Source organism: Terrapene carolina, unplaced genomic scaffold (genome assembly GCF_002925995.2).
Source record: "Terrapene carolina triunguis isolate 2854851 unplaced genomic scaffold, T_m_triunguis-2.0 Scaffold238, whole genome shotgun sequence".
Lineage (NCBI taxonomy): Eukaryota > Metazoa > Chordata > Testudines > Emydidae > Terrapene > Terrapene triunguis.
In genome coordinates, this window is record NW_020664589.1 from 6,545,030 (window position 1) to 6,566,211 (window position 21,182).

The following is a 21,182-nucleotide window of genomic DNA, read 5'->3' on the forward strand; positions in this document are numbered from 1 at the left end:
AAAATTGAAAACACCGAGAATACTGATGTGTGCTTTGTCTGCTTCACAGGGTGTGTTAGACACTGGTAAAAAACTGTCAGATGATAACACGATTGGAAAGGAGGAGATACAGCAGAGACTAGCGCAGTTTGTAGACCACTGGAAGGAGTTAAAGCAGTTGGCAGCAGCTCGGTGAGTGAGAATCATTTTTCTACATCAGGAAGTATGAATGAAACATATAGGGACGAGTAGCAGCCAAATCTTGCCATCTTTTGATTCAGGTCATCAGCAATATCAATGCAATAAATGCTAATAGTGCATTCTACTGAGGCCATGCCTGAGGGGTCATTTGTAAATGCTCCTCAGTACTAACTTCAGTTTTGTGTTTTCCTTTAGTTGAACACAATCTAAACTTTGGGGGCATTTATTCCTTCTTCATTTGTAGGCTAGAGGCTTGACATTGTTATTCCCACCATGCTGTGCTCTCCTGAATAGAGACCGTGGTGGGAGGCGGGGGGAGTACATAATTTCCAGATCTGTAAGGACTGTGAAATGGCCTGGTGAATTACATAGTAGATTTAGGGTAGTTCTAGAGCTGGCAGTGTCATAGTGGGGTCATTTTCAGCTTCTGAAGGAAAGAGGTTAGTGTAAAATGATCACATTTTAGGGTTGGTGGTAGTGAGCAGGCCGTCCTTTCACCTGTCTTGACCTCCACTACATCTACATTTAGTAGTTATTCTGCTTCCATATCATAGTTGAATGTACAGAATGCAACCTGTGATTTCCCTCCCTCACTTCCTCTCATTCCTCTTACAGTGGCCAACGTCTAGAGGAGTCTCTGGAGTATCAGCAGTTTGTAGCAAATGTGGAAGAGGAGGAGGCCTGGATCAATGAGAAAATGACCCTGGTAGCCAGTGAGGACTATGGAGACACACTTGCTGCTATCCAAGTAAGCAAAAGCTGTACTGTTCTGGTTCTCTCCTTACCAGTTATTTATAACATGTAATGGTTAGAATTTAAAATATCCTTTTGTTATTTTTTAAGTCAGACATTTTGTTCATTTTAAAGAAGTATATTATAAAATATTGATGATTCAAAAGATTTTTCTCCAGTATTTAGATGGGTCTTGTGGATATGTGCCTTTGGCGTAGGCAGCGCTAATTAAAGCAGACTGCTTTTATTTGTGCTGGAGGACTAGACTGATGCAAAGCAACCCCAGAATTGTGTAAAAATGGCTTAAAGGTTTTTTTGATTCCCCCTTCTGAGTTGCAGTGAGAAACTCTGCAATGCAGAAGAGTCTCAACAGCAGCACGAAGCAACAGAATCTTTCTAATCCATCTTTTTTTTTTAAATACCCCCTTCCCCTCTGTCCATCGCTGTGTTAAGGCTCTGGTCCTGCAAACACTTACACGCACACATGCTTAACTTGTATACTGACTATGTGCTTACTATTAAGCATGTGTGTTTTTGCAGGATCACATGCTTTCCAAGTAAATTATATTTGCATGGTGAGGTCTCTAGTGGACTTCATAGAGAAGACCTTATCTCTCCTTGGATAAAGGTGAAAGAAAACTAACTTAACATTATATTTAAGGACTATATCCAGGATTATACCCAAGCATTTTTCCTCCCTCTCCTCCCTCGCACACCCCAAAAATAGCCAGAATGTGTATTAGCTAAAACTAACTAATAATTGTAATGGTGAGTTACAAACACTGATTGATGTGTTGCAGGCATATTATAATCATGTTTTGTTTTGCTTTTATTTTCATCCTTGTTTTATAAGCAGTCATCTTGAGAAGTAAGATTATGTAGGAAAGTGACTTGTGAACATGCTTTCCCTGCAGGGCTTGCTGAAAAAGCATGAAGCATTTGAAACTGACTTCACTGTCCACAAGGACAGAGTGAATGATGTTTGTGCTAATGGAGAGGACCTCATTAAGAAGGTGAGTGTAACTTGGTAAGAAAAATGCCTTGAACATTATTTAAAGTGTCAGAATGTCAAAATGGATTTATTGTTCTCTTAACACTGAGCTGCAAGTATGTTTAAAAAATGAAAACTAAACACCGTCTACACATCATGCTCTCTATAGCCACAATAACAGGGCATTTGGCATATAATTGATTTTAAATACTTGAGACAGCAGCATGGTGGACTGATAACAGAAGCGCCTTAGTTTTAATTCTGGCTCTGTTGCTGACTTGTTGGATGTCTTGGGCAAGTCACTTAACTTCTCTTTCCCAGAGACAGCCATCCCAATTGATTCTTACACATGGGTCTGTGCTAGACCAGACCAAGAATTCCTGTCTTTTATGCTTAGAGCCTCTGACGCACCCATTTGTGTACCATGATACCTTTTCCCATTATCTTTAACACTTCTCATCTAGTCAGTAAGATCGTTGTGAAACGATTGAAATTGAATTGGAATTTTCTCCGAAAGACCTAAAATGGCTGTTATCCATCCCATGCTTTTGTTTTCTATCTGTATATTCACTTCCCAGAAAGCATTAATAGTCTAGCAATACAGAAAAAAAACAAGAGTAAATTGTTTGCATTCCTGATTTCTCTCACGTTTGAGGCACATATTTAAGGTAGAATGAGGCCATCTTCTTCACCAAATCGAGAACTCCTAAATAAATGGTGAATCGAGGTGGTCTGTTCCCATGTTGTTAGAGCTAGTGGGCTGCCTTGTGAGTTAATGTGCAGGATTTATTTTATTAGTCGTGCTAATGTTTCTTGTTTGAGATTGTCAAAGCAACCTAAGGGGAGCTAGGCACCAAACTCAGAATGGGATTTGAGCAGCTAACTCCCTTCAGCTCTTTTGAGAACACTGGTTTTAATTGCTTCTGTTGTCTTCAGCCTTGGTATCCATTTTAGGAATTTTCATAAGTATCTTAAGGAGTCCTTCAGATGCCTATATGTTTTAAGTGTATTTCTTCCTAATTTGGTGAACAGGACTAGATTTCCTCCAGTGATGTGTAGAAGATGATTAAATCACATAGGAACTAAACTGTTTTCTCCTATTCCACAGAATAACCATCATGAGGAGAACATAACTGCAAAGATAAAAGGCCTGAGGGGCAAGGTGTCAGATCTGGAGAAGGCGGCAGCTCAAAGGAAGGCCAAACTAGATGAGAACTCTGCCTTCCTCCAGTTCAACTGGAAAGCCGACGTAGTGGAGTCTTGGATAGGTATGTGCTGCATTGAAACATGGGTGCATTGACAAAGTAGGTGACTGAAAACGGCAGCCTTCTTGAACGGAGAATGGTTTCTGACTGACCTTGTTTTAAGCGGATGTGGGTGGTACTCTGAGCCATTGATTTGCTGAGCAGTGATATCCCTTCCCCAAATTTAGGAAGAAGGAATGTGGGTGTTTATATTTAGTCTCTGCTTCATTATCCAGGTGAGAAGGAAAACAGTCTGAAGACCGATGACTATGGACGGGATCTCTCCTCTGTGCAAACACTCCTCACCAAACAGGTCAGTGCAAGGTGCTTTGAGCCAGAGAAGCAATGGAGCTTAATGCTCATCAGACAGATGAATATTGGAAGGCCTGGCATTTATTCTTGCGTTTTCCTAAAATAATGTCTACATTATCCATAAATATAGTTAATCTACATTAGTTTTTTCCTTTTTAATGCTGCAGGAAACTTTTGACGCTGGTCTCCAGGCTTTCCAGCAGGAAGGAATCGCAAACATCACTGCACTGAAAGATCAGTTGCTGGCAGCCAAACACATCCAGTCGAAGGCCATCGAGGTCCGGCATGCTTCTTTGATGAAACGCTGGAACCAGCTGCTGGCTAATTCTGCTGCTAGGAAGAAGAAACTGCTGGAGGCCCAGGAGCACTTCAGAAAGGTGAGAGCACAGACCTTGGAACCATCTCTTCTTTTTAATAGTCTGGAACACAATAAAGCTTGACAGTTGTGCACAGCATTGATTTAAAATCTTGATATACAAGCTGTGTAAAAACACAATTAGTTGTCATACACCAAATGCTTTCATGAGAAGCCTTCATGGAAAAGGTATTGACAGTGGAGTTGTTTTAAAGGACCAGCCTTCTACATCATGTGCAACTTGTATTTCATAATTGTAGTTATTTAACTAAAATACAATTTGTTGAGGACAGATTTTCTGCTATGTTGTATTTTTGAGAAAACGCTTAGCTAGGGATGCAGTATTGTTAAGTGGTCACTGCAAGGGGACTGGGAGTCGAGAGTTCTGGGTTCCAGTCCAAACTCTGCTACTGGCTATGTGTTCTTGAACAAATTACTTCCTTCTTTATGCCTCTATTTCCCTTTTGTTGTTGTTAATAATTTACTTTACAGTAGCACCTAGAGGCTCTGATCAGGATCAGGGCCTAGTATTAGGTACTGTACAAATGACAGTCCCTGTCCTGAAGAGCTTACAGTCCAAATATTCGAGAGAGACAGAGACACACACACTCACTCACTCACTCTCTCTCTCTCTCTCTCTCTCTTAATTCCCAAGTGCAAAACTTTGATAAAATTTGGTTTCCTAGTTCCCCTGACCTCTCCCAACTGTCCCTTTACAGCTTGTCTAGCCAACCTGCTCCACTGTTGCTGTCCCCAAAGTGCTCCTCCCTTCACATGTCCACAACTGAAAAATAGCCACTTTCCCTAGACAGAAGTGAGCAGAGACCTGCTGATTTGCAGTCATTTGTGGGGTTTTTCTTTAAAAAGAAGTTCTCTAAGATGGCTTCCAAGTCTCGAAATGTATTTCTGTCTCCCCAGCTGTCACTACAGCTGCCTCATTGGAGGCCAGAGACAGCTTTTGCTTCCTGGAAAGGTCTGGCCTTGCCCCTAAGAGCTGTGGGTGAGGGTGAGATGGGCCTCTGGGGCTGTCTTAGGGAGGAACAGTACTATCCCCGTTTTACAGGTAGTGCTTATGGTTAGTTCTCCGCCTTGCAAGAAAGGAGCAACAGGTGCAAATTATGTATTCTTTATTGCATGTATACCAGGTCCTCCTGCTTGAATATATTCTATGTGTGTTATTGCCTAAGTGAACGCCTAGATTGTCTTCTCTCTCTGAGGTTGAGGATCTGTTCCTGACTTTTGCAAAGAAGGCATCTGCGTTTAACAGTTGGTTTGAGAACGCAGAGGAGGACTTGACTGACCCTGTGCGGTGTAACTCACTGGAGGAGATCAAGGCACTGCGAGAGGCTCATGATGCTTTCCGCTCCTCACTAAGTTCCGCCCAGGCTGACTTCAACCAGCTAGCTGAGCTGGATCGCCAGATCAAGAGCTTCCGTGTAGCCTCCAACCCATACACTTGGTTCACTATGGAGGCTCTTGAAGAGACCTGGAGGAACCTGCAGAAGATCATCAAGGTAAATCGGAACAAGGCTCTTCCCATTGCCACTCTGCCTCTGGATTCTTCCTTGGACACTGTCCATCCAGATAATCAGTGCCCTTCTTCAGCAATAAAACATTACAAATGGAAACACCTTCATCGGGTAGCACAGAAATGTTTCTGAAAGGAATTCTGTGGGGCTAGTGCCTCCCAAAATCCTCCATTATCCATATATTTGGGTTGCTACTTCATGACCCCCCCCCCCCATTCCATTCTTCCTGAAAGACCCCAAAAACAAATAATGATCTCCCACTTGTAGCTATGAGATATTGTGTTCCTTATGATCTGCCATGTTATAGTATTATGATTGCAAGGCTCACTTCAATGCTTTTTCTCAAGACTTCTGTAGGAATATTGGTTATCATAGTTAGACTAGTGGAGCAGTCGGGCAAGAGACCTACAGGCCCTCAGTCTTGGACTGAGCTCCAGAATCTCACTGCTGCACTGGCTTGGTTTCTGTATTTCAGTGGATGATAAAGGTGCCATGTTCTTTCTTGGTGTAAAGTGATTTCCCTGTTTCTCAGGAACGTGAGTTAGAGCTGCAGAAGGAGCAGCGAAGACAGGAGGAAAATGACAAATTGCGCCAGGAGTTTGCTCAGCATGCTAATGCTTTCCACCAGTGGATTCAGGAGACCAGGTACAGTCTGTCTTAACAGAGGAGCTGTCCTTAAGGAATTTCCCAAAGAGAATCATTTCTGTCCCATTGAGAAGGGATTGTTAATTATTCTTCACATTGTGTATCTTATCCATGCTTCCTTTATTGATCAATTGGGTTTTAGGTGTCTGCTGCTGAGGCACAGATTTGCTGAGTGCAAGATCACCTTCTGAGTTTGGGAGTTGGAGCTGTCAGCTAATGGGGTCTCTGATTCAAGACTATTTTAAAAAATGTGTCTGCTCCTGAATTCACTTTCTCAGGGTAATTCTATATACAGATAAGCCCTAATGGTTATCGGGTAGCTCCAGAGCTGGACTCTGTAGTGCAAGGAGAATACTAAATACTGAGAACAGAACTGAAGAAAATGCCAAAACTGTCTTATTACCTACTCTGTATTATGATAAAAATTAGAAAGGGGAAAATTCTGTTATCCTGTGTCGAACCATAAGATGATTCCCTAAGGTATATTTCCTAGTGTTTTCTACAGTCCAGGTTTAAATGTTTCAGAGAGGGGGTTTCCACTACTTCTCTAAAGAGACTATTCCACAGTCTTTAAGATCACTTTGCAAGCTCCTATCCAATGTACTAGTAATACCCATGATTAGGGAGAGGCAGCATGGGTGGTCAGCAGCCTCTCTAGAAATGAAAAATAATTTCAGTGTTTCAGAATTGCAAGGAGATCAATGAGATATTTGTACAGCACAACTGTGTCTGACTTGAGCATACTCAAATACATCACTATCAAATATTGTCAATTCTAGTAAGTGTGCGCTCTGGTACAGAAGAGGTGAGTTAAGCTGAGGGTGCTTTTCATGTAATCCTTTGATAGTAAATCTTTCTGCATTTATAGAAAATCATCATCTAGATGGTTTTGCAAAAAGTCTGAAGTATAAATATGGTTTTAATTTGTTAACATGTGTTTGCCCCCCACCACCTCTCTCTCTGTCCTGCTGCCTGATACTTGGACCCTCCTGCTCTACAGGACGTATCTGCTAGATGGGTTAGTATTGAATTTTATTTCCCAAAAGCTTGATGTGGGGTCCTCTCCTGTCTTGTGTGCTTTCTCCTGTCATTGCTTTGCTTGTGAAAGTTGTATTAAAGGTCATTCTATTTGGGCAATGCAAGCCATGCCTGGGATGTGCATGAGATACTTACCCATCCCCCTCTCCCCCTCAAGCAAGAATGCCTCACAAAGAGAGTAACGGGTAACAGGACATTGATATGGATAAATATAAACATATAGGAAGGAATACCATTTTTCCTGGTTCAGAATAGAAAAGAAAGAATTAATGGACACTCTGTGTGACCAGTTATATTAAGAAAGTTATCACTGGTCAGCTTATAAGGATGTGTAAGGTGTGATGCTCTTTATTGAGTGTGCTTCCACATCTCATCAGATAATCTGTAGCCTTTTGTCCTCACTAGCCAGCCTCTCAATTTCCCAACAGTCAGAATCACGCTTGGTAAAATAAGAACATATTCCGATAGTGCTCTCAGAACATTTAAAACTGAAGGGCTTTGACTGGGTATTGCTATGTACATATATATAATCTTGTAAAAAGAGTAAAATAAAGGAATGGAATAGCCCAGATTTGCACTTTATGGGTATTCAGCAGAATGTCCTGTTCATAGACTCCTATTAAAGATTGTCACTAATTAGCATCACTACAGTTTTTTTTAAAAAAATCACATTTCCATGTGTAATTCAGTTGTGGCTACTAGTTTTCCTTTTTGATTATGCTGCATAACTGTGCTCCAGAAGTTGAGCTTTAACTTTAAAAAAAAAAAAAAAAAAAAATCTGTAAGCTTTAGGTTTGCAAAGAAAACCTAAACCAATGCACTGACCTCTGCTTGAGTCTGCTGAAAACCTGAAGTGTAAAATACCCATTCATCTCAATGGCATTTTAACTGAAGCTTAATGTCAATATAACTATTTCACTGCTTATGCTTTTTCTACTAAAATGAGGTTGACGTATCTCTCGTTGGGCACAGTGGCAGTTAGTGGGATAACTAGTTGCTGAGGTATGAAATAGGGAATTCAACTCCATATTTAGTTACTTTTGCATTTACCCAAAAGAGGGAGGGAAGGGGAGATATCCCTCCCCACCATCAAAAATCTTAACTGTCTTCTGGTTGCAAACCCCAAATTGACTCCAGTGACTTTCTGGATGCCAAAACCTCCAGCTTTTCCCCCGGACAGCTTCTGTATGCAGTTACACGCTTTTTCAGTATTAAAAAAAGCAATCTGCAGCACAATGAACACTTTAAAATTTGGGTGCAGTGTCAAATGTATTTAATATTAAAATAATTAAGGAATCCTATACGAAGGAGAGGGGGGTCACCGCTTGGGAGGTTGCCCCTGCCTATATACATTGTCTAGTGTGCTACTTAGACGAGAGGGACCTTGTTCATGTTTTATGGGTTTATCTCTGGTAACTTGCTCTGTAGTGAAAAGAATCTCTGGTCTCACAGTATCTCCCCTCAGATAAGAGAGAGAACACCCTAGCTTTTGAAGTTGTACTTTGGTGGAACCCAATAGATTTTGCTGGTAGGGGTGCTGGATCTTTGCTGTTTTTAAAAAATAGTGTTGTAGCTGAGTTCTGGTGTCCCAGGAAATACTAAGAGAGGTGAGACATTTACTAAATAAAGTGGGTTAGTGCTCACAATTGCCATGCGCCAACTCTATTGTCTAACTGATTATTAGAGCTGCAGAGGAACTTTAATCTTTAGCAAAACTCTGAGGATTAAAACTGCAGTTAATTAAAAAGGGCATTGTCTGTGTTCATTCATTCTCCACTAGAGGGCATATAACCATGTAGAGTAGATTCCGCTTCTTAGCAAACCTTCAGTTGCCAGCAAAAATTTGCCATTATCCAGGAGTTGCTAATAAGCAGAGGCACGTTTGCGAGGCTGCAGCTAGGAAAGAAGCGCTGGGACAGGGCAGCAGGGGAAGTAGGGACTGTAGCCCAAATGCCAGGGCTTTCAGATTCTGCAGGGATGCTCGAGGCCCACAAAGCTGCACTGTATCTCTCCCTGCACTCTGGGGGTTGGGGCTCAGTCCCCAGTGCTTCCTTTCCTGAGTGTAGCCCCCTCGCACGGCACAGCTCGAGGAGCACAGGGAGAAAGTTCCAGCATCCAGGCTGCAGCTTTCTTTCCTGTTACTGCGCTGCCCCCAGCCTCCTCTCCCAGCCTGCAACCACTTACCTCCTGAGCAGTCCCTGTGTGCAAGCAGATTTTGGGGCCACAGCGCCTGAAGGAAGCACTGGGATGTGCTGAGGGATAGCTCCAGGCAGGTTTGTGGGGATGCAGTCAAGGAAGGAATGACCTAGCACTTCCTTCCTAGGCTGCAAACCTGCCCAGCCCTAGTGCTCAGCATGTCCCACTACTCCCTTCTCTGGCTACAGCCTCACAATCCTGTCTGTAGCTGGGGCCTTTCTTCCAAAAAATGTTGTTAATAAGCAGCAAATCTGAATCCCATTAACATATTAAACTCAATGGGATGGGATTGGTTCCCCAACAAAGGTTGCTGTTAATATCAGGGTTGCTATTAAGCAGAATCTACTGTATGTAGAACTTTCAAGGTCAACATAGTTCTCCTACTCTCATCTATCAGCATACAGTAGCCCTATTTGCACAGGTTGATACTGTTTTTAAATGAAGTTTGTAGCTCAAATTAACTCTGAGATTCTGTTCTGTTCACCTCAGCAACTCTTTTTGATAGATATTAAAATAATTAGATTTTTTTTGGTACACAACCAGCATCTGCCATTGAGTCTGGTACTTCATGACGTAATTTGCTTGTTTGATATTCTCTGTGAGGTGGTGCTGGCTTGGAGTTTTGTTCTGTTTCTGTGGTCTTGTTGTGGTCTGTTCTTTCCTCTGTCTTGCCTGTTTTCTTTTTGGAATTCATTTGGTTTCTTTTCTTTGAATAGCATAGCATATCGTCGTGTCATTCGTGTCTATCAGTATGAAGTTGGGGATGATCTGTCTGGAAGGTTTTTCCTCTTATTTTCTTACCTCACTGTGATTTTAAAATGCACTCTTAATTCCAAAGGCTCGTGTTCTTTCCAACTAACTTTCACTGCTGTGAGATGCTTGGGGTTTGTTTCCCTGTTGATTTTTTGCCTTTCCACTATTGGTTCACAGCTTCCTGCCCAAGGTTCTGGGCCTGTGCTTCATTCTCTTTAAACACGCTTTGATTTTGAGCTTTAACCCTCTATGGTGAGAGAGACCCAGATGTTTGGCATATTTTCATTGCCACAGAGTGATTCAGCACTTGAAAACCCTTCCCAAGAAGTTATGAGACCTTTGGGAGGAAAGGGTCTGGAGGGGGGCGAGGGAAGACAATCGTAGCAGCAGGAGTTTAAATTCCACCGGGGGCACAAACATGTTACAGCACATCTGCACAATATCCAACTTGCTGTTTGTACACAGGTCATCTGTTGTAAACTTTCACTATAAATGTTACAGGACAGAGGCTCTAAAAACTGCTGCCTTAACATTGCTTAGAATCGAAGAAACAAAAACAACTTCAGGGACTTTATGCAGCTAGTACCTGTGAAAAAAATCATGGAGACCATAACTGCAAAAGGCGGCCTTTATAAACCAGTGTTTGGTGCCCCTTGTTGGCATGCCAAGAATGCCTCTGCGTGAACGTTTTAAAAATCGATGTATAATTGTGACTACTATCAATTTCAAAATTCAAATGACTGTGTCAGAGTGGCTCTGAACTATTAGGATTGTAGAAGTGCTCATCTGTGAGGGGTCACAGTCTGAGAATACGGAAAGCAACATTCACCCAGCCCTAATAAAGTAGTGGAGTTTTTCTGTCTTGCAAGGGTGATTGTCTTACATCAAGGTTGGCTTTAAATTAAGCCAGTAGTTCTCAAAAGGTTTTTCACACTTGCTTACTGTATAAAGCCTCTCTAGCGCTCCTGTTTCATTGGCAAAGTTTGTCTCTAGTGAATCACTTGTAGTTTGTGTGTGTGTTGGGCACAGTTTGGGATGGGAAGGGCATTTGCACTGGGTTTCTAATTTCACTAGGTCCAGTAAGAAGGTGAGTGCTTTGGATTTGGCATGAAGTGTTTCCAGTGGCTACTTTATCACAGCCTGTGAAATTGGGCTTGAAATTAACTATATAAAGAAATTACATGCAGCAGGTTCTTAAAAGCCTCTGTTTTATATAGGGTCAGTCTGAATTTAAAAGCTTATGGGCAGAAGCTTGACAGAAAAAGTTTTCTTATAAAGTTTATGGAAAAATTATTTTACCCTAAAAGGATGGTGTTAATTTCAAGCCCCTCCCCCCCCTGGCCTTTGTTGTATGTGGAGAGAGCCTCTCCCTCACTGGGATTCTATGTTTAGGTCCTGTATGGTGGAAGAATCAGGAACCCTGGAATCACAGCTGGAAGCTACTAAAGTAAGCATACCTCACCTGTTAAAACTTCTATTTCCTATTGATGCTCAGGAATGAGGGGGGAGGGAGAATGCCTTTAATGACTGATATGTAGGTCTTTAATTAATTTCATACATTTTGAGACCAACAGACACCATTCTGATTATCTAATCTAACTTGCATTGCACAAGCCAAAGGAAAATCCTGAATTAATTCCCCCTTGAATAGTATTTCTAAGTCTGTCTGGGCAGAGGAGACCATATCTGAAACCTTTCCTTGCTATGTTCTGTTTTGAGAATTAGGCTATAGCTGCTGTGAGGTTTCTAGTGATATTTACAGGCGAAAACACCTTTCTTGGAACATTAGCCCATCTTACAAATCCATATGAGTCATATGTGATGAATCTCCCTGGTATAGTGATATATTTTGTAACACTAGACAACAGCTGCACCATAGCTTCCTCCTACCTTTTTGGTGTTATGACTTCTGTCTTCTAACTCAGTCAATAAAATGTTGGTACGCTGGTATGTTTGCTCCATTCTGTTTTCTTTCCAAATAGCATAAGCACCAGGAGATTCGGGCAATGAGGAGTCAACTAAAGAAGATTGAGGACCTTGGAGCAGCTATGGAAGAAGCACTTATTTTGGACAACAAATATACAGAGCACAGCACTGTAGGGCTGGCACAGCAGTGGGACCAGCTTGACCAACTAGGGATGAGGATGCAGCACAACCTGGAACAGCAAATACAAGCTAGGTACAGTGTTCGTTCATTTGGGAAGATAAACCACATTCACCATTTTAGGGGATAAGTGGGTTAGGGCGAGATTGTCTAAAAGCCAGTACAAATCAAGCACGGTTCAGGTAGGATAAACCTCTTCCACTTACTGTTTTGTGTTCTGAGTAGTGTATATCAGTATGTTTGTTTTTTTAGGTAGACTGCGATTTGAGAACTAGTTCTGGTTACAGCTAGCCCTGGTGATTTCTCAGTGAAGTGAGTGGCAATTGAACCAGGTGCATGCTGTCTCCACTCAAGGGGATGGCAGACAGAAAATCAAACAACCTGAAATGAACCTGGCATTTGATTAGCCTGTGACCCACCACTGCAATTTCATGATCTGTTCACTAGCTTTGCTTCTTCCTTTTTAGAAACACAACTGGAGTCACTGAGGAGGCTCTGAAGGAGTTCAGCATGATGTTCAAGTAAGTATGCCTGTTCTCAGCAACTTGGAAAAGTGGTCAAAGGAATTCTTCAGATCCTTGACATGTAGATGATTGCTACACAAAAATGGATGGTCCGGATTCTCAGCTGCACCTAGTTTCCGCTATTTGCAACTCCCTGATTCTCTGTCCAGTTCTGAGCCAGGCTGCTGTAAACTCTGCCAGCTGGCAATAACTGGAATAATTCCTCACTAAGGGTATGTGGCCAGTTTATGATCTTTCTGAAGCACTCCAGAGAATCTGTATGCTGTCTGTATTAAATATGAAGGTACTTATTCACTGCAAATAGCATATTCAAAACATCAGGCTAAAATGTCGCTCTAGTTTTCAGTTCACTGTATACTTTTAACCAGTTATCTTAATGAAGTTTCAAGATTCATATTTTCTATTCTAGACACTTTGACAAAGATAAATCTGGTCGTCTGAATCACCAGGAGTTTAAGTCCTGCTTACGTTCTCTAGGCTATGACCTGCCTATGGTTGAGGAAGGAGAACCAGATCCAGAGTTTGAAGCTATTCTTGACACCGTAGATCCCAACAGGTATACAGATAGAACAATTTATATAGGTTTTCTTCTGTTTTCACTTTAAAAGTCTGTCACAGGCTGCTTTTGCCCATTATTGCAGCCTCTCCATATTCTTCAAATTATTATTCCTTTACAATGGTCACGGCTACTTTATAGTTTGAGCAGAAAGAACCGTTGAATCAGACTTCCTCTATATCACAAGCCATTAAATTTCACCCAGTAACGTGTCTGACTGAAGAAATTCTCACAATCTAGACCCCATGCCCTGGGCTCTTCATGAGACATTTACAATATTCCTTACCATCTTAGTTAACGCAGGTCTAGGAAGGATAACCCTGCTGCTAGACCTGCCTGCTTCGATGGGCTGAGAGCTCAATAGCATCAAGTAGTATTGTTCTGAAGCAGGTCTGTTTACATGCTGTGTGTATTTTATTGGCAGGGATGGACATGTCTCACTGCAGGAATACATGGCATTTATGATCAGCAGGGAAACTGAGAATGTGAAATCCAGTGAGGAAATAGAAAGTGCTTTCCGTGCCCTTAGTTCAGAGGGCAAGCCCTATGTGACCAAGGAGGAGCTCTACCAAGTAAGTGTCAGTTGTGCAAACCCCATCTCAGGAAAGACAGCAGCAACTAGCACCATGAAAATTAACTCTCGCTGTTCTGAGCCATTGCACTTTGTGTCTGTTTTGCAAAGCTGACTGACATGGATCTACATCTGTTAACTTCCCATCCCAAACACAAAAATACTGCCAACACCTTCCCCATGCTCCTGAAAGATTTTATTGATGCAGCTAAAGCTATTTGCAAGTTTGTTTGATCCCTTAGGGTAGAGTATAAAGCACTGGTGTACTCTCATTATCAGTAAGAAGCCAGATTAGTACTTTCCCAGTTGCACTGAAACTCTAGATTAAATGTAACCTCACTACAGTTGAATAGGGCATTACTGTTAAAGCTACCTGAAGCTGGAGGAGAGAACAGGTCCAGAAAGGAAAAGTCACCACGTAACAAGTTTTCCATTCTGGATCCTGACAGTGAGAGGGAGATAAGGACAGAAGTCAACTGACTGATCTGAGAAGTGGAAGTTACCTATTTTTCTCTGAGGTGGGGGATCTTAAAAATACTTCATAACTGAGCAGGAGCTTCTGCCTCTGTGGCCTTACTGTAACAATCCAATCCTTCCATTACCTTGAGAAGGAGGTTAAGTTCTTTACCACTGAAAACAGTTTTGTCTTCACTACTGAGAGGCTACTAACCATCCTATCTTCAATTTTGTCTTTCAGAACCTGACCAGGGAACAGGCAGATTACTGCATCTCTCACATGAAGCCCTACATGGATAGCAAGGGCAGAGAACTTCCTTCTGCTTATGACTACATAGAATTTACACGTTCACTGTTTGTGAATTGATATAAAAGCACTAACCTTTAAAAATACAAAGAACATACTCGCGTTTGCCAACTGTAGCCCTGCATGTGTCTCCATCTTTGTGTTCTACAATAATCAATGCTACTTTCTGATGTAACCTTAAACTGCTTAGCTTAAAACTCTTAGGAAAAACAAATAATATTGCAGTGTGCTTCAATAAAAGTTACTGGTCCAAACTGCAGCAAAAATTTCAACTTGTCTTTAATCGTCTTGATGCTTGAGTACCAATTTCAAGTGTGACTCAAACAAACAAAGCCCAGTAGAATCTCTCTTCTGCTCATTACATAGCTTCAGGTAAAGATGGTCAGAGTGACTAGGACTTACCTTGCTCTCCATTACAAATGTAATGGATCTGTTTTACAGACCAGTTTTGGGTAGAAAGGGTAACAACCATATGCTGTAGCAAGATAACACTGGCCTGTTAGTGTCTCAATCAGTGACTTCATTTGCCAACTGCTCAAGGTGATTCATTTCTCTTGGTCCCTGTTGAATAAAGTCTGAACTCAGCTGCCATATTTTCAGCAGGCCACTGGCATCCCCTGCTGCCAGAAGCTGAGGTTGCTTGATGTTAAACTCTATGCAGTACACAGGAGTCTGGGCTGAAGCTTGCTTTATAGAAACTGCAGGCTTCTGGGAGCTCTTTCCAAAATCAAACAGCTGCACTTCTCCTTTAAAATAAATAATCCACATCAATCTTTACAGTAAACAAATGTAATAAAAACAACAGTGTTCCTTCAAGCTTTCCCTCCAGCCTGGCAACACTAGAGCAGTATGGATGAAAGTCCTCCCCTGCTGGCACTATCTAGATTAAGCAGTGCTACAATGAAGTGTAGAACTACTCACTGGAGTCAGGGGCAGGTTGAAACCAGCTGCTAGCAGAAGTTATGCTGCAGCCCTGTAGACATCTTTAAATGCTAGGCCAGTTTCTAGTGTCAGTCATATTGCAAACTACTAGTGCTAAAAATGAGTGCTTTAAACACCTGAAAGCTGGAAACAGTTTTAGCTGTGGCATGGTATAGCAAATTTTCCATATCCACACAAGTCTGTGGCAATGGGAAAGATATGACAACTGTAGTTAGTATAATGCAGTGGTTTTCAGATTGACAGCTTGGAAACCCCAACTTTCAAACAAATTAAGTTAAATTCGGGTGGGAAGTGCTAAGCAGTAAGCTTTTACATAGCACTAGTGTTAGAACCCAGAAGAAAACCTGGTTTTTCCTTCTAAGAATAAGCAGCTAGAGGGTACCTACCTTCTCCAGTGGCAGCTGCAAAGACCAAGGGTCGTACTGGAGACCAGCGCACACTAAACAGGTACTTCTTTGATAACTGGAGAGAAATAAGGGGCTGTGCCTGCAGCATGGAGTGCAAGTGAACATGTCCATCAGTACCGCCACTCAGAAAGAGATTCCTGGAGAAAATGAGAAACACTTCTTAGGGGATCAGTATTAAGAACACAGAGCAGAGTTCACTTAAGCAGCCTGAGAGTTGATGTGCAATAACACAGAGCTAATGTACAAGTCTGTGGTTTCTTTATGTGTGGCCCTTTTGACTGAATGGTATCAAGATTCCTCACTTTTTTTTTTTTTGTTAGCCACTATGAACTGTAGTCACAGGAATCACTACATCTTTGGCCCTGTAGTCTCCAGCGACCTTGTATTTCAGGATCTGGGGGGCTAGCATAATCTGGTCACTCCCATGCAAATTATATGCAGTACCAGGACTCCCAACGTGTTTCAAGAAAACAGATTTATGGACATTAAAATGGTTTGTCATTAAATGGTGCACCTACAGACTGTGTACACTTCCAAAATTAAACTTAGATGGCTACTAATGAAAGTCACGAGTAGCGTGATGGGCAGTTGACTCTGATGTGGAAACAGGCTGTCCCCTAAAGTTGTTAATGGAACTATGGAAAGAGTTGTCCTGAATAAAAAGAGCCCAGTGGAAATAAGGACAATGCTATGGGCTTCAATGAAGTTGCACCTATACAAGGGGCACATTCAGTGTAAGTTCATGCAACTCCCTTGAAGGAAACAGCTTTCCAGTGTGACAGATACAGTAGGGCTTCTGGCATATGACCCTTGATTGCATCTTTTCCACTCCCTAGGTCGCTCAGGAAAACCACAATTAGAACAGTATGGTTGTGTAACAAACTAACATTTGGTGCCAATGCACTCTGCCCATTACTTGCCTGTGGAAAGGTGAGCAGCTTACACAGTACACAGGTCCACCATGAGGAGAAAAGGCAAACTGTGCAGGTGCCTTGAGGGGAACAGAGCTACCTGTCCTAGGGACAGCAGCGGTCTCTACCGCAGTGGAGCACTTGAGAGAATATCCACCTTCCATACCAATGATAAACACACTGGGATCAAAGTGGGAGAAAGAGAGCGAGGTCACACCCACAGCTGTCTCCCCACGTGTGCGCTAGGGGAAAAGGGACAAACCATCCATGAGACACAAGGACTCAGAAATTTAACATACATGTACATGAAAGCCGTACTAATCATAGCCTGCATGACCTGCACCAACCATTTAACATTTTCTTTTTACAGAACTGATCCTCTAATAAGGATTCAAGTTCAGGATGGAGAACTTAGCTGCTTACAGCTTTGGTCATTTAGCTTTAGTTCAGGGCAAGGCTGCTGCATCCAAAACTTCTAAGTGGCCAGTTTCCACACTATCCTTTGGGTTGGTAATGGGAAAGCCAAAGTTTACTGTGCTTGTTGATAAATGGGCTTCATTCTCTCTCTGCTTCCCCATCACATGGAAGCTACAGCCACCTACCTGTGCTCTCTCATAACCCAAGCTATTCTAACTCACACCAAGCCCATTAAAAGGTGGTTTCAAGTCAATGTTCTCTGGAATTATTGAACTCACCTTCTTAAGTTTCATACTCCGAGGGATCTGCTGAGCTACTAAGGCGAATCCTTCAACTAACGTCAGCTGACCATCTCTCTCTGTCTGCCACACAAGGATCTTTCCGTCTGTGGATACACTCAGAATCTGGAAGTGGTGACTGTGCTTTGAGTCCTGTAACCAGTCAACCTGTTCCCAACATGAGAAAACTCTGAAAAGGGGCCTCGCCAAACCCACCAAGCCCAGTAACCCCACATTCAAGAACACTGTTAAGTCTCAGGACAAATGACATTAGGTGACACTACCAACAAACCAGTCTCATGACTGTGTTGAGGTTAAGTTAATCTAGCAATGAGAATTTAAAGATTTCAATGCAACTGTGCAAGTACTAAGCTGGTGTGAAGATGCCCAGGAAATGTCAGGATTGTGATTCCTCCTCTGCCCTCCAGCCCAATGAACACCCCACTAACGTGTGGACTGCCCCCTATTACCTGATAAACTGGATCTGTATGAGTGTCATCTGTCATCCCTGTCCTCCAGATCAAGGGGTCTTCTATCCTGCTCGTGTCCCATATCAAGACCTCCCCACTGTAAAGGCCACCTGTAGATGACAAAGGATCAACAGAACATAAGCAATGGCTACTAATGAAAGTCACACGTAGCTTGATAGGCTCTGTTTACTTTGTTATTGACTGTAAATAGGTTGGCCCCTAGAAAGAGTTGTCCTGAACAAAAAGGGCCAAAGGAAAATAAATTAGTCTCTGGTGTAACCAGGAACAATGCTATAGGCTTCAACTGATTTGCATCCACACAGGGGACATATTCAGCTCTGATGTAAGTGGATGCAATGCTATGTAAAAGAGTTTCCGAGATGGTTCTGCCTATTCCTACTCATGGGTATTGCACCACCTAGTGGTACCTAATGGTAGAACCTTCTAGCAATTAGTGTTCTTGGGCCCCCTCCTACCTTTCGCCTCAGCGTCTCCAAACGTTCTGAAGGCAAGGCCGCAGCCCCTTCTACCACCTCAGTTTCTTCCACTGCAAACCAGACATGCAGAATAAACCAGGACTCTGAGAAAGAGGGGAAGACAGGAAGTGTGAATATGCAGAGACATCTTGAAGAACTCCGGTTACACATAAGTAATCTTCATTTTTTCAAGTGGCTCTGTATATTCCATTTTATGGGACAGATTGATAAGCAGTGCTGAAGATAACCTGGAGGCAGGAACAGAGTCCTAATGAAATAGAGACTGAAGCACTGCGCTACCAAATCGACCATCAGCCCTGGAGGCCAAATCAAGAGCATACTACTTAGTAAAAGTGTGTACAAAATTCCAGGTCTCAGCCCTGCAGATTTCAGCAGCAGGGACTTGCTTAAGGCAAGCAAAAGAAGCTGCCACAGCTCTGGAGGAATGTGATTGTACCATCATGTATAATATTCAACAATGTGTTGTTTAATCCATCTAGAAATAGTCTAGAAAGATGACATAACCCATATAATTCTTAGCATAAAACACAAATAAGCTGGATGATTTTCAAAAACTTTTAAATTACGTTTAAATGATATGTAAGAGCTCTTCTTGCATCCAAAGTACATATAACGGATTCCCCCTTTTTCATACGAGGCTTTGGAAAAAATGCCTGCAAAGTAATTGATTGATTTAAAAGTCAGGTGCCACTTTTGGCAAAAATCTGGTTTCAGCCGTAAGAACTACCTTATCTTTATGAAAAGCAGTAAACAATGGATCAGCCATCAAGGCATTCAATTCACTCACCCTTCTAGCTGACATTATGCCAATAATGAATGACGTCTTAACAGATAAAAACAGGTTTAAAAATTTTATTAAAGCTAATGTTAAAATATTATATAATATACAGGTTAAGAAAAGAGTGTCTGTACATCTGGGTATAGTGCTTAGATTATCTACAAATACAAAGTTTGTTTTAAGTCATAGATACATATATAGTGCATAATCAGCAATAACCCAAATTTAGGTGAGTAAATTTAACAATACAGTTTAGATATTAGCGGCCAAGTATTCAGGTACATCACTCATGAAAAGTTATACAAAGAGTTGGTCGTGGAAAGCAAATATATCAATGAGTGAAGATTTTCCCCTAGTAATTGAGAATTTAGGGTAGGTTGTCCATTAGAAAATGCAATCCATCAGGAAAGTATTTGAATTACTTTCCTGACTGCACTTCTCATCGGCACTCCAGCTCATCCCTCCTGGTACTGGCAATGTCCGGTGATGTGTTCTAGGTAGATGACCCTCAACTACTTGATGGCTGCTGACACCATGAGTTGCCGCATCAGCCAAGAGTAGCGTTGACTGATTCCACATTCTCTCAACACTCACTCGTTACTGGGGACCCATACCCCCAGGGCTCCGACGATCGGCACACGAGTTTGGACCTTGTAGCCCCTTGCTCTCAATGTGTCGGCCAGAGGGTTGTATTTCTCCAGCTTTCGAAATCAGGCATCGCGGAAAGCCGGTGTCCTGTTTTCAAGGGGAATTGTGACATCCATCATAATGATCTTCTTCCAGTCTTCGTTGGTGATCATGATGTCCAGTCGCAGTTCACAGCAACCTTCCCCACGGGTGGTGGGATGGCTCTGACCAGGCGATCTTGGATGGCGTTGTGGCGCAGCTGCCAGGCTCTGGAATGGGGCTTGCAGCTACACAAAAAAAATATCCTATCTTGATTTTAAAATTTTCAGTAATGGAGAATCCACAATGAGCCTTGGTAAATTGTTCCAATGGTTAATTACTCACACCATTCAAAAGGTACTCCTTATTTCCAATCTGAATTTGTCTAGCTTAAACTTCCAGACATTTTATCATGTTATACCTTTCTCTGCTAGATGGAAGGGCCCATTATTAAATATTTGTCCCCATATAGATACTTATATATTGTAATAAAGTCACCCCACCTTCTCTTTGTTAAACTAAATAGATGGAGCTCCTTGCGTCTATCACTATAAGGCAAGTTTTCTAATCCTTTAATCATCCTCATGGCTCTTCTCTGACCCTCTCCAATTTGTCAACATTTTCTTGAAGGGTGGGTGCCAGAAGACACAGTATTCCTGCAGTGGTGGCACCAATGCCAAATAGAGACGTAAAATAACCTTTCTACTGCTACTCAAGATTTCCCAGTTTGTGCATCCCAAGATTGCATTAGCTCTTTTGGCCACAGTGTCACACTGGGAGCTCATATTCAGCTGATTATCCACCACAATCTCCAAATCCTTTTCGGAGTCACTGATTCCCAGGATAAAGTATGTATTGCCTACATTCTTTGTTCCTAGATGTACACATTTACATTTAACTGTATTCAAATGCATATTTTTTTGCTTCGCACAGTTTACTAAGCAATCCAGATCGTTCTGAATCAGTCATCTGTCTCTTCCTTATTTACCGCTCCCCCAATTCTCATGTCTCCCGCGAATTTTATCAGTGATGATTTTATATTTTCTTCTAGGTCATTAATAAAAATGTTAAATAGCGTATGGCTAAGAACCCATCCCTGCAGGTCTCAACTGAAAACATACCCACTCAATAACAATTCCCCATTTACAATTACTTTTTGAGACCTATCAGTTAGCCAGTTTTTAATCAATGTAATGTGTGGCATGTTAACGTTCAGGTTCCCTGACAAAGGAAGGATATGGGGAATTGGAATGGGTAGTCTTTCGAACTATATGGCATAGCTCTTTTCTTGAACTTCTAGAACCCATTTGTCTGATATTATAA

General features: G+C 41.9%; 2 protein-coding genes across 11 annotated transcripts in view; one reads left to right on the plus strand and one right to left on the minus strand.

Annotated features, from left to right (window-relative positions):
- SPTAN1 (spectrin alpha, non-erythrocytic 1) overlaps positions 1 to 14,747 on the plus strand; it is an 80,186-nt gene extending 65,439 nt beyond the window's left edge. For 5 of the 9 annotated variants that reach the window (XM_024192968.1, XM_029912713.1, XM_029912714.1 and 2 more), the window contains 16 exons: positions 50 to 171; positions 796 to 928; positions 1,827 to 1,925; positions 3,012 to 3,171; positions 3,384 to 3,460; positions 3,627 to 3,836; positions 5,032 to 5,328; positions 5,876 to 5,988; positions 6,989 to 7,006; positions 9,939 to 10,001; positions 11,368 to 11,422; positions 11,958 to 12,154; positions 12,547 to 12,600; positions 13,013 to 13,159; positions 13,584 to 13,731; positions 14,428 to 14,747. In XM_024192968.1, the coding sequence (XP_024048736.1) occupies positions 50 to 171; positions 796 to 928; positions 1,827 to 1,925; positions 3,012 to 3,171; positions 3,384 to 3,460; positions 3,627 to 3,836; positions 5,032 to 5,328; positions 5,876 to 5,988; positions 6,989 to 7,006; positions 9,939 to 10,001; positions 11,368 to 11,422; positions 11,958 to 12,154; positions 12,547 to 12,600; positions 13,013 to 13,159; positions 13,584 to 13,731; positions 14,428 to 14,553 (2,019 nt within the window). In that variant the 3' untranslated portion in view covers positions 14,554 to 14,747. The remainder of the gene's footprint in view (positions 1 to 49; positions 172 to 795; positions 929 to 1,826; positions 1,926 to 3,011; positions 3,172 to 3,383; positions 3,461 to 3,626; positions 3,837 to 5,031; positions 5,329 to 5,875; positions 5,989 to 6,988; positions 7,007 to 9,938; positions 10,002 to 11,367; positions 11,423 to 11,957; positions 12,155 to 12,546; positions 12,601 to 13,012; positions 13,160 to 13,583; positions 13,732 to 14,427) is intronic. The other 4 variants (XM_029912716.1, XM_029912717.1, XM_029912718.1 and 1 more) reach the window with 1 other exon arrangement.
- A 23-nt stretch (positions 14,748 to 14,770) lies between these two features.
- WDR34 (WD repeat domain 34) overlaps positions 14,771 to 21,182 on the minus strand; it is a 45,566-nt gene continuing 39,154 nt past the window's right edge. For both annotated transcript variants that reach the window (XM_024192977.1, XM_024192975.1), the window contains exons 6-10: positions 17,919 to 18,028; positions 17,449 to 17,616; positions 16,763 to 16,995; positions 15,822 to 15,979; positions 14,771 to 15,239 (exon numbers count right to left, since the gene is read on the minus strand). In XM_024192977.1, the coding sequence (XP_024048745.1) occupies positions 15,001 to 15,239; positions 15,822 to 15,979; positions 16,763 to 16,995; positions 17,449 to 17,616; positions 17,919 to 18,028 (908 nt within the window). In that variant the 3' untranslated portion in view covers positions 14,771 to 15,000. The remainder of the gene's footprint in view (positions 15,240 to 15,821; positions 15,980 to 16,762; positions 16,996 to 17,448; positions 17,617 to 17,918; positions 18,029 to 21,182) is intronic.